The sequence below is a fragment of the Nelumbo nucifera genome, chromosome 8 (assembly GCF_055504915.1).
Source record: "Nelumbo nucifera cultivar China Antique chromosome 8, China Antique-T2T, whole genome shotgun sequence".
In the NCBI taxonomy this organism is placed as follows: Eukaryota; Viridiplantae; Streptophyta; class Magnoliopsida; order Proteales; family Nelumbonaceae; genus Nelumbo; species Nelumbo nucifera.
The window spans coordinates 11,437,694-11,450,629 of NC_142656.1; the positions used below are offsets into that span (position 1 = coordinate 11,437,694).

The 12,936-nt window shown below is 37.8% G+C and overlaps 1 protein-coding gene across 2 annotated transcripts; it reads right to left on the minus strand.

The window, feature by feature from the left end:
• Window positions 1-1,514: 1,514 nt before the first annotated feature.
• Window positions 1,515-7,176, minus strand: LOC104592255 (putative sulfate transporter 3.4). Of its 2 annotated transcripts, XM_088893508.1 has the most exons (14): window positions 6,556-7,176; window positions 5,971-6,308; window positions 5,439-5,487; window positions 5,119-5,326; window positions 4,635-4,806; window positions 4,455-4,520; window positions 4,193-4,306; window positions 3,923-4,039; window positions 3,558-3,684; window positions 3,140-3,426; window positions 2,847-3,037; window positions 2,530-2,615; window positions 2,361-2,437; window positions 1,515-2,278 (listed from the first exon to the last, which is right to left on the minus strand). In XM_088893508.1, the coding sequence occupies exons 2-14, from the start codon at window positions 6,298-6,300 to the stop codon at window positions 2,135-2,137; spliced, it is 1,968 nt and encodes a 655-aa protein (XP_088749634.1). In that variant the 5' UTR covers window positions 6,301-6,308; window positions 6,556-7,176; the 3' UTR covers window positions 1,515-2,134. The 2 variants fall into 2 exon arrangements, with proteins under 2 accessions (XP_088749634.1, XP_019052454.2); XM_019196909.2 differs by lacking the exon at window positions 6,556-7,176 and having other exon boundaries at window positions 5,971-6,486.
• Between the last annotated feature and the right edge of the window lie 5,760 nt (window positions 7,177-12,936).

Genomic DNA, 12,936 nt, shown 5'->3' on the forward strand with positions numbered 1-12,936 from the left:
TTGAAGTTTATGAGAGAAAAAAAGCTCTATTCTTCATAAACTAGAAGAAGTTAGGGTCCTAATTCCAGTTGAGATAAAATGAATCTTCACTAGAAGTTCATCCCTGAACATAAAAAACCATTGTCCAACCACATTAAAATCTTGGCTTCTCTGTTTATGCACATTTTCATGGTTTTATTCTACTTTTATTTTTCAAAAGGGTGTTAAATTCTCAACCAAAGGAAGTTGGAGCAAGGCTTAGATAATCAAAGCTAATTAGGGTGAGGACCTAGAAATTGCAATTAAGGGGGGGATCAGGGTCAGATGTTGATTTACAGTCCCATTTTAGATACCACTAAAATTTCTGGCTCTGAATATTGTGGTGCTCACCATGATAGCCCAAATTTGACATTGTAGCACACCAATTAAAAATTGCAGAATCACCAAAACCAGTAGTGACTTTTTGAGTAGGAAGTGGAGGAAATATAATACTGGGTTCCTAAAGAAATGACTTGTTTAATATCAAAACCGGAGTAGGAAAGAAAAGAACTAGACATCATAATTATATTGCAAGAATTTTAATGGCTATGTGCACCAAAAGTGGGAGGAATGGAAGCAAAAATAAAGAAGAAAATAACATACAGGAGAAAGAGAACTCAAAAAGTTGCAGAAAAAAATTAAATAAAAAGGAAAAATTCTCCAGCGGACCAAAGTTGCCAGATTCTCCATAATTTGCCTGCATACCACAAACTGATTTACCCCAACGGATTCTTGATTCACCATGAATTGATTCACAAAATTGAGCCGTAGAGGTAAAGAACTAGTAGAACTTTGTCACGATTAATTTATTAAGAAAACAAAGGAGGAAAAGGATTTCCCTGGTTAATAGTTTGACTTGGTTGGTTTTCTATAATTGATTCTTGATTCGTAGGTCGGCTGCTGAATCCCGGCACCAAAATTCGATTCTGCATTTGTTGCTAGGCTAAGCTTGACATTGATGCTTATAGATTTTTTCTTAGCCCACCTCCCCAAATTGGCCTCAGTATCTCGTGTATGAATTGGGTTGGACTTGTCTCAGCCTCAGATGGGCAAATACTAACACAAACACGTTCCAAAATTCGATTGGTTAATAGTTTGACTCGGTTGGTTTTCTATAATTGATTCTTGATTCGTAGGTCGGCTGCTGAATCCCGGCACCAAAATTCGATTCTGCATTTGTTGCTAGGCTAAGCTTGACATTGATGCTTATAGATTTTTTCTTAGCCCACCTCCCCAAATTGGCTTCAGTATCTCGTGTATGAATAATTGGGTTGGACTTGTCTCAGCCTCAGATGGGCAAACACTAACACAAACACGTTCCAAACAAATACTGCAAACATAAACAATAAGGGCACGTGATTATATAGATTCTGGTCCAGATCCGAATTTGCAATTCCCTAGTCCCTATCAGAGGGTCAAATTCCAATACCTGACCCGTTTTTAGACAGCAGAAGAAACTCGTGTGAGTGTGAAGTCCGCAGTTAGGACAAGCTTTTTGTGATGTAAGAGCCATTTATTTGGTTTCACCAAGGTCAGTGGCATTGGATCGTAATCAGAGCTCTGGTATTATAGGTAGGGCTGTTTATAATATTTAATTGTTTCTGTAATTCAAATCAGAATTCTGAAGTGAAGCGCAGTATAAAAATCCTTTTTTTTCGATCCATAGGTAGCGCTGCTTATATGCCGAAGGGGGATGTGCCAATGATGTCGTGCGAAGCAACTGTTGACTTTGAATACACTGTTTTCGATCAACTTAGACATTAGACATGAGACTAACAAGGTGATAGGACGTGATTATGCCCAACTAACATACAAAGGTTCCCTCTCGTGCACAGTGTGCTGTGCTAATCCAATGCACTGTACTGTTTCCCATTAGCAATAATATCATATTTGGTTGATGGTTAACAAGAAAAATTGTACCAGATTCAGTTTTTTTTTAGGGGAAATCGTTGCCTTCTATACCAAAAACTGCCCTAATTCTTTGACAATCTCTTCTTAGAAGAGCTTGACCTACGCAGCTACACCAGCGACGTACAAGTGTTCCTTATTACAATGTTTTTCCTGCTATTTACTTATTGTTACTATGGTGAGACAGTAAGCAATCCAAAGGATGAGCTCACGGCTGAGCCTTGAACAGCGACGAGATGTCCGAGATGGCTTCTCCAACTGTGAGGTAGAGCCCGTTCAATTTAAACGACTCCAAAATTCTGGAGCGGTGGAGCTTTTCCATCACTTCTCCAACAGGATTTACCAACACAAACTACAAACAGAAAACAGAGCCCGTATCATTAGAAACTCAACAAATGATCATCGGAAATTCACCGGAGGTTTGGCCCTTTTACCTGAATCAATCGTTTCTCAAGTGTCTTCCGAAGTTCACGTATTGCCTCAATGCCACTGGTGTCTATGGCTGTTACAGCTGAAAAAACAAAAACAGAGTAAATTTGTTGAGTTGATTGAATCCCGATTGAGCTCTTACTGGATCTATCATTTATGCTTTGCATAACGTACCGGACATGTCCAAGACGACGCATTTTAAGGGACTCTCGTTGCTTTCTCGAATCCTGTCTTCCTCCTCTCTGACCCATCTTAGTATCCTGCAAAAAGTTAGATCGTTCTTTGAGATTAACATGTGCTGAGTAGGAGGACCCATCAAACAAATGGATTCCACAAGACCCGTGGGTCCAAGATCAGTCTCAACGAATGATCATATCTGATTTTCTGATGGACCCATCAAATGGTAGAGGTGTGACTGTGATCTGTGATGGTGAAGTTAAGACTTTTTGTTATGGTTTTAGCTGGAAAATACAAGAAGACAAAATACAAACCTTTCTTGGAGATAAGCGGAATTTGCGAAGTAGACTGGGGATTCAATGCCAAGTATGAGGAACGAGGGAACCCTTGAAGCAACTTGGTAACGGCTGAGGTTTTGGAAAATTTGGGTCCCCGGAATGTTCCCTAAAACCACCGTGTTTGGCCTCGTCACATGCAATAGAATCTTGAACATTGAGACTCCGACCTGAAATTCCAGCCAAAAATGTCAGGACCCAATTCACCGGATATCTTACCATCATGATATCTGTGCATGAAGCTAGGGAAGAAAGAAAGAAGAGAAGCTTACAGCAATGGCAAGACCCATCTGAACGGAGAGGAAGAGAACACCAAAAAAAGCAGACATGCAGGCAAAGAAGTCGAGCTTGTCGACGCACCACAGCCGATAGGCAGCTCGGTAGTCAATTAGCCCAATCACGGCAGTTATGATGATCGCTCCCAAGATGACGTTGGGGGTATAAGTAAACAGTGGCATGAGGAACAGAAGGGTCACCAGCACGGTTGCCGCCATTACTATGTTGGAGACTGCCGTCTGTGCCCCGGCGTTGAAGTTGACGGCAGATCGAGAGAAGGATCCTAAGCAATTCAGTAAATAAAAGGTTCAGTCTGGGAATTTGTAGGTGATTGCTAATTAAAGAAAGATCTCAAGGATGGTTTCGGTAAGGAAGAATATGAGTGAGTCATGTAGATGATCAGAGTCATCAGACCTGTGGTTACATAGCATGAAGCGCAAGAACCAGCCATGTTCATCAAACCAATTGCCATCATTTCTTTGTTTCCATCAACCTGATAATTTCTGAGAGAAGCAAATGTTCTTCCTACTGCAATTCCCTCCTGTAAAATATATGTATATAAAATGAATAATAGTAATAATAATAATAATAATAATAATAATAATAATAATAATAATAATAATAATAATAATAATAATAATAATAATAATAATAATAATAATAATAATAATAATAGATAAATTGGTAAATACTACTATAGCTCCAAATTAGAAAAAGAAAAAAAGAAACAGAAGAAAAAAATATAAAAAAGATGGTGCGGCTGATTTTTAAAAACTCACAGTGAGAGACAAAATCCCAGTTATGATCCCTGTCTTGATGGCAAGGCCTAAGTAAGGGCCATGCAAATATAACATATTTGCTGAAGGTGGGTTTATACCCTTTTGCAAGTGACCTATCTGTTAGGCAACAGAGGGACAAAAAAATCAGAAGCTATTGTATATTTATCTGAAATAACAATAATAGTTAACAGCAACAATATAAGAATAATATGGAATTATTGGAAAAAAAAAGAAAAGAAAAAAAACTAGAAGGAATTTGTATGTTCTTACTGTTGAAATGCCATGAATATGGGCTCTAAAGGCAAAGACTATAATGGTTGATAGAATAACAGATGTTAATGGAGCCGCTGCTGAAACCCAGAAAAGCTTTGGTTTCCTCGTGCTCTAGAAATCAGCCAAAAATTTTAAGAAAACAGCAGCTATGTTAAAAACAAAGGGACCTGTCACTAGTGAAAGTTGGATGAAAAGATTAAAAAAAAAAAAACAATAAACTCAATAAACTCAATAAAAAAATTATATAGGATACACTTACAATATGCCTTGTTGTCAGTAGAAAGGCCAAGAAGCTCAAGCCCATTATAATGGTTTGCCAAGACCACTGTAAACAAAAGTAGGAAGATAGATTCACCTCATCAGACATTTCTGTTTTCTTAATGCGATTGTATTATAGGACTCTATATTGTATTATATACAATTAGAGCTTTTGCTTTACCTCGTTTGTGTGCTTAAAAACAGAGGACATAACAGGAATGATTTGCATCTTGCCAGTGAAGTGTACAATCCCAAGCAACCCTTTCAGCTGTTGTAGGGATACGATGATTGCTGCCCCAGCCATGAATCCAACCAGAGTTGCCTTAGAGAGAAAATCAATGATGAAACCTAACCTGCAAATGATCCATTTCAGTGAAGTGCGAGACAAGAAAAATAGAATGGGTATTCCCAAGAACTATATTTAATTTCATTTGTGCAATTTTAATCTTTCAAATTTGCTTCACTTGTTGTTATTCTTATTACTATTTTTATTTTTGAGGAAAAGCTAGATAAGTGAAGCACCCAAACTATATTTTGGTTTGGTTTCAATTTAGATGGAGAGACCGGGTCAGAGAAGTTGGGAAAGATGAAGTTGAAATTGAGAAGTGTACCAAATGAAAACACACATTAATGAGTTTCTTGCTAGAAGTTTGCAGTGTTCATACCTAAGTAATCCCAGAGACGCCTGAAATATACCAGCAAATAATGTGGCAGTTAAAGCCAATTTTAGAAAGAGAATTGGCTCTTCAGTGTTGGAGACTGACTCTCCAAGCATTGAGCCCATGACCAGAGATGCTATTGAGACTGGGCCAACCGCAAGATGTCTGGAACTCCCAAGGACAGCATATATCAGAGGTGGCACAAAGCTTGAATCTGAACCCAATTAAGTTAATTTAAGAAATCAGAACCCGGGAGTGATTGTTCATAAGAGAAGACAGTTGATTAAACAACAGGAATACAGAGTTGATTGTGGAACAGAACTCACAAAGACCAATTATAGGCGGCAAATTAGCAAGCTTTGCATAGCTAATTCCCTGCATTACAAGGAAGGCAAGAAACAATATTAGATTACCAAGAATAATTGCTGTTTTTTACTTTGTTTTCTCCTGAAACATTGCAATAGTTCGATCAAAGTTGGCATTGTTTGTGGCAGTGTAAGGTGTTTATGATGACTCTTTCTTAAATTTATTTCTGAAAGCCCCAATTAAATTACAAAATAACTTCTTTACTTTATAGCATAAACAACACAGAGATATGAAGAAGATTAAGTACAGAATTCAATTTCAACATAAGAAGCAGAATTCAGACAATACCTTTCTATTGACCTATTTATTGATAAGCGACAAGAAACACCTTTAACGTTAAGAAAAAAAAAAAAAAAAACTCTATTAAGGCAAGAATTGGAACTTGAGGAAATTTTTGTTTATGTATGAGAGTCAAACTTAAGCATTTTCTTCTCATTAGATATCAGGCCATTGATAAAAGGAACTTAAAAGAAGAGAGAATGCTTTTCTTACCTGCGGAATTGCCAAACTTGCAATGGTGAGCCCAGAGATAATGTCGGATTTCAGAAGCTTGAGATTGTAGTTAGGACCCCATTGGAATATAGGGAAGAAATATTGAAGACCCAAAACCAGTTTGGTAAATGGTGATTGGTTTTTGAATCTGTGAAGAGGGTCATCTGGGAAGAAAATTTCAGAGAGCCTGTGTTTGAGTACTTGAAAAACAGTTTGCTTGGGTGGTAAACACACTCTATGGACATCCATGGATGTTAAAGAGTCTGTTGTTGTGATTCTCAGGGCGGTTTCATTGCATGCCGCTTCCACTCTGTTCGAGTTTAGACCCATCTCTGCAACTGCAAAACAACCACAAGAAACGTTGAAGAAACAACGAAACATGGTTCAAATTTATAGGCGAGAGAAGCGAGCGAGCGAGCGCGCGCGAGAGAGAGAGAGAATAAGATGAAAACAGTTGTCGTCAACTTATCGTGAAAGGAGAAATTGAATTTAACATTGATAAAGAAAGCGACAAAACCAGATTTAGGTGGGACCAGAAAAACACTATGTGATTCCCTACAGTAGCGATTTGTAAACGACATCCACCTTGATGCAGAGGCTTCGGAACGTCTGCGTTTGAACTCGTTGGAAAACCCTGGCGATTCTACAATGAACCGAGACTGGTCGAGAGTAGTTCATCAACGAATTTTTCCTCTTGAATCCACCCGGAACATACAGATTTCTCGCTGCATGAGCATGACCGATCAGACACGGCGGTTCCTCTCCGGAAACTTACTGCATTTGGATACTGAAGTTGGTTCAAGCGTGGAGCGAGAGAGATGAGAAGATCGACTAGACTGGATCTTCTAAGCGTCGGAGATTCAGGGGCCTGCATCAGAGCAACAGAGACACAAAGAATATCTCGAAGAAGAGAAACGACAAGCCCAATAAGCCTGAGATATCGAAACCCAATGCCGCCTCCGGTGACTTCAATCGCCGATCCAATCCCAGTCAATCCATGCCCGAAAGGTGTTTGTTTCATTTCGTTCTCTTTTACGATCCCCAGTTTAATTGAATGCTCGTCTCGTGTTTGATTAATCTGTGATCTGCTTCTGGTTTTAATTTTTTCATAATTTTCTTGGATCGGCAACGTTGCCTTTAATGATGCCGATCGAACGTGATAAGCCTGAGATTCGATTAAGCACCTGAGAGGAGTTTGCGGGGGTGGAGTTGTGGACAGAGAAGCTTAGCCCGCTAGGCCGCTAGGCCCGCTACCCATGTTCGACGTGGCGCAATTTAGCGTGGACTCGACGAGATTTTCTGACGCGTTCAATTGCTGACTATCGGAAGTATCAGGTTGCACAATAATGGGTCCATATTTTGGAAGGTTTTCTTGTCGGGAGTTGATTCAATCGGGTCATAAATCTTAAAAAGTATCTGATTAGTCAACTTTATTTTCTTCCGGGTGTCAATGGACCGGTTTTGGGTTGAATTGGACCAGTCTAGATTTAATGGTTTAAAGTAACGTTTTTAAAACCGACCCAAACAATGAACCAGTCAGGTCCAGTTCTCGGGTCAAATGGTCTGGCTGTTCGAACCGAATGGTCGACCCATTCTGACAAAAAAAATTAAAAATAAAAAGGTCAAAATCGTTAAACGGTTTAAATGGTCCAACTGCCTAGGTCAACAGTTTGTTGACCAAATCAATGTTTTTTTTTTTTTTGAAAAAAAATTCAATTTTGGGGAAAAACGGAACCGATCACTGAACAGTTCCCAATTTTCTGGTCCAACCATCTGGTCTGATCCGATTTTGAAAATCATGGTTTAAAGTATTCATTGGATTAGAATGGACCTGATTCATCCGTAATAGATTTATATTAGATTAGGTCAGATTGGATTGGAATCAATCTAAATTAAAACCAGCTTAAACAAATTGGATCAGGCCAAAATGGTCCAAAGTATTTATCAGATTGAATTGGACCCAATTAATCTATAATAGAAACCACTTTTCAAAACTGGACTAGATTGGAAAAACCGGGAACTGGTTACTTGACCAGTTTCGCTTTCCTCCAAAACCGCTTTTTCCTCCAAAACCATTGATTTTGGTAAGCAAATCACTGAATCAACCGGTTAATTGTTCGAACAGTTCAAACCGTTCGAACGGTTTTGACCATTTTCCAATTTTATTATTTTATTATTTTTTTTGTCAGAACGGGCCGATCGTTTGAACCGATAACCAGACCCTTGACCGATTTGATCACCGGTTCGTTTTTAAAAACCATGATAGAAACACATTTTTTTAATATCGATGAAGGGCGATTTGGCCCGACCTAGTAATAGGGGGACACATGGACACAACCTGACTAATAGATGGCAGCTCAGTCCGACATACCAAGACCGCAACAGATCAAACTCAGATAATCAAACCACCTCGGCATGGGTCACCTCGGGACGAGGTCACCTAGGTACAAGGTCGCATCATGACCACCTCGGTCCCAAGGCACTTCGGGGTTCACCCCAGTTCGGGACTGAAGAGCATTAGTTCGGGGATACCGACTCAGACCACTACTTGACGACCCCGGAAACATCGCCATCAGATTCTGAACCTTACAAGATCACGCCTCGTAATGACAAGCCTTATCTTCCTCCCCGCCCAGTTTGGGTGGAATAGATAAGCCTTATCAGTTGGCAACGTTTTCCCCCAATTAACGCGGAAACGGATCTCGTAGTAACGAGGATCCCGGAACTACTCCGCGAAACCCGCGAGGACTTCACTATTTAAAGGCTCCAACCCCGAGGGCACAAGGGACGCGTGATTTCTCTGCTTTCTAGCTCTCCTACATCCTTAAGCTATTTCAGCTCGCTACCAGTTTATTGACTTAAGCATCGGAGCGACCTCGTCGGGCTAACAACCTCGGGTTCTCTGATCCTTCTCTTACAGATCAACTTAGTCTGTCGTCTGCCTGAAAGCCAAATCACCTCTAGCAGAAAGCAGCTTGATCGCGCAACATCAAATATAATATATTTTTGGAATCATATTAGAACCATAAAATAATAAAATATTTAAAGGGTATCATAATATTCAGCCATTAAGAAGCTAACAACCTCCTAAGTAGTTTATTCACCGGAAGATAAAAGCCGAAGTCATTAAGTTCAGCCACTTCAGCTGGCACCAAACGACCCCCAAGACCTTTATTAAAAAAAAGGAGAATTTTTGACCTTTCAAAAAGAGTATGAAAATTCAGAGCACCCATTTTCTGACTTGCTATTGGGTAAGTGGGCGAACCAGTTCAGACCATTTTAGTGATGCTGGCGGCAAGCTTTTGATCAGTGGGTTGGGCACTTGTACTCCAGATTGGTCAAAAAGATTGTAGTCATCCAATCCGTTGACCATCCCATAGAAATTTGGTAGATTGATTTTTTCATTGATAATTTAATCATCAAATTTACTACTATATTTTATGGTTTCAAAAAACGATCCGAAAATGTAATTATTTTGATCATCGGTTTTTGGGTCAATGGTTCGATCATTCAATTCGAACGGATGGCCCATCTTGACAAAAAAAAATTAAAAATAAAAAATGGTTAAAACTATTGAATGGGTTAGTAATTTGACTGCCCGGATCAATATGTTGTGGACTTTTCAATGGTTTTTGGCCAGGGACCGGGTTTGGGGTAAAACAGAATCGGTTGTTTAGACGATTCCTAGGCCAAATGGTCCAGCTATCCGGGCCAACAACGGTTCAAAAACCATGCTATATTTTTATTGATTCTTTTCGATTTTTGGCCTTTTAAGAATATAGTATATTAAATTCTATCTTTATTAGTACATTAAATTAATAATTGATTCTTTCAATGAACTCACCCTATTTTACCATAAAAGGAAGGGATTTTTATAGTTCAATCCACCCCTAAGGTGGAGTTAAGATTTGAAATGTGATTTATAAAGAGCTACTACTAGGAGGGGGCTGCAATTCAGATTTCTGAGGTGGATTTCAGTCCACTTATTCTTAAAAAGAATCACATTTAATGTGAAAACCTTCTCTCTATTCTAAATCTCACTATTTTTAAATACTTCTTGTGGTGGATAATTATATTCTGTATATAAGCTTTTAAAAATCTTGGCCCATTACTTTAAATCCTAGGTTGGCAACTCTGAGAATGCATGTTCAAGCTTGAGGGCGGCCATTTGTATCTAATTGTAGTTTTTGCTTTTGGGTTTTCATTGTAAGGGTTAGGGTTGAGTTTACGAGGGAGATCCGCCATTTGTGCCTTTGGGTTCAGGACAAGGCGTGTTACGTCCTCTTCTGTAATCTTTTTTCTTCCCTTTGATGATGATTAATAAAATTTTAAGGCGGGCTGTTTAGGGGTGTCAATTTTACTGGATTTAGTCCAATCCAATTCAGTTTAATGTGAATCTATTATAAATGGATCTGGTCTAATCCAATTTAATGAATATTTTGGATTATTTTGGGTTAATTCAATTTGTTTAAATTTGTTTTGGTTTAGATTGATTTCAATTTAAACCGGGTCTATTAACACCTATATACTTATCTTATATCAATAGATTAAATATTGACTTAATCCAATTCAATATGTCTTGATGGCCTGTTCAATTCGTCTAAATTGATTTTGGATTGGACTCCAAATCCATTGACACACTTACACTGTACACCATACATAATTTAGCACTCCCAATACCCCCAAATAGCTTGTACCAACATTGTTTTATATAAAACTAAGGCCCCGTTTGATTTGCAGGAATAAGGGTCTAGAATCGGAATCGGAATGGGCTATTCCGATTTCAACCCCGGAGGATTTCGATTCTGATTCAAAAACTGCAAATCAAACGAACCCTAAAATTCAACCCAATACATCAGCCAAATAGGTTGTATAAAAGGCCCTCCACATGTCTTGCACACACAGGGCTCCAACAAGTATACAATTAATGGTACGGAAGGACAATGCTTTTCCTTTTTCTTTTCAATTTTAAGGAATCAAATATAGCTATGTCTATCTGCACTTAACCCTAATGATGAGAACTGTGGATGTGATATCATACTGGGAGGATCAAGAGTGGATGCAGCTTTAATTCACAAATAAAATATCACAAAAGATAGGGATGGCTTGCAAAATTAAAATCTTCCATTGCAAATTGGAAATATTGCATGAGATATGAGAAGTGAAACGGAAATAAACTGTTTAATAATGTCGATCCAGATCAATCCCAGTTGGAATTTTTCCAATAAAATACATTCTAACACCCTATACCCTATCAATAAGATCTGATATCATACATCTCACTACGAGACTGGGATCCATCATGTATGAATTTGGACGAATAATTCAAACTTGATCCAAACCACATTTATCATAACATATTTGTAGTTCCGTTTTAAAACCGTCAAATCAAAATTTTTAATTATAAATTTGAATGAACTTCCCTCTAGATCTACTATATATATATATTTCATAATATATCCCAACCATATATTAAAAGCATCTCACTACATGTATGTGGGATCCGTGTGGAGGACTCTCGAATCTTTGGTATAACCCCAGTTTGTTTATTACGCCCCACCTTGAATTAAATGACGTAACGTAGCAATGGGGCCACAGGAATAATCTAACGTCGTACTTAGATTATTCACGATTTTGGCCCCGCGCTAAATCAAAGACGTAGCAAAAGTAAACTGATCTCTTCAACCCTGAGAGATATTGATGGGTTTAGCCAAACATGTGGCACATAAGTTTTATCAAAAAGGTGAAGTTTGTTCAAAATTTGTAATTTTCTTTTTGTCTCTAATCCACTTTCTCTCTCACGTATTAGTAATACCAGTTCATGAATTTAACATCAAGCACGTTCGAGGAAGCTCACGAAGGCTCCGTTTGTTTAAATGTAATTAAATAGGCGGAATACAGTTGTCACTACAAAAGGGAAAAATAATAACAGATAAAATATGTTGGTCTGAAGAGTATTATGAAGAAACAAATGCACAAGAGCTCTATGTGTTTACACCCCAGGCATTTGAATTTGCTCATGCTACAACAACATTTAAAGCTATTTAAAGCTTGAGTATGTTTTTAAATCTTAGGATTTTTTTTTTAGGGTTTTGTTCTATTTTTTGATTTTGAGGAGGAGGAAAGTTGGTTAATAGGATACTGGTTTTTATTAATTAAGAAGTTCATGTTTTTTTCTTCCATGTAAGTGACACCATCTCTCAGATGGATAAGTAATCTTTTCAGTGGGGAAAAATTGTCAACATTTCAATGAGACACAATTGCCCCTTTTAATAATAGCTTTTTATGGATAAAACAGATTATTGTCTTATTTACTTTATAAAATAAAAGAATATGAGTAAGCAACTTCCCAAAAAAAGGAATAAGACCTTAGAATCATGTTTTAGTCTTGTCGATGACTTTTTGATTTTAATTTCTTTCCTTCTAATTTATTTTCAAGGTTCAAGCCAATTTTATAGATTTTAGATCCTATTCCTTCAGTCTCACAGAGCTCTTCACACCCAAGGATTAAAACATCAATATACAACAATATTTTATAATAATGAATAAAATGTCTAAGATCCTTCAAAGTTTTTAAATCATTTGCGTATTAGTATATCCAGGTATATCTAAGTATATCTGAATAAGCAGATACCAATACAATATGCTTGATACAAGACAGTTCACACCATGTACACAATACATTGCAACCATACATCGGGAACATCTCATATACTTGTCAGTCATAAGGAAATGTTCTCAAATGCACGAATGCAATATGCCATGCAGTTGGTGTGAGAAACACCCTATCATGAGCAGATCCGAATTCAATTCTGTAATCTGTAATATAGCAACATCTATATCTATATCTAGGTAAAGAAAGGCAGAAAGTGTAAAGCTTCAAGATATCTTTATTTGGTTTTAGGAATTTAAGGTGTCAATAAAATGTGAAAAATTCTTATCGAATTTAGCATAGATTTTTAACTA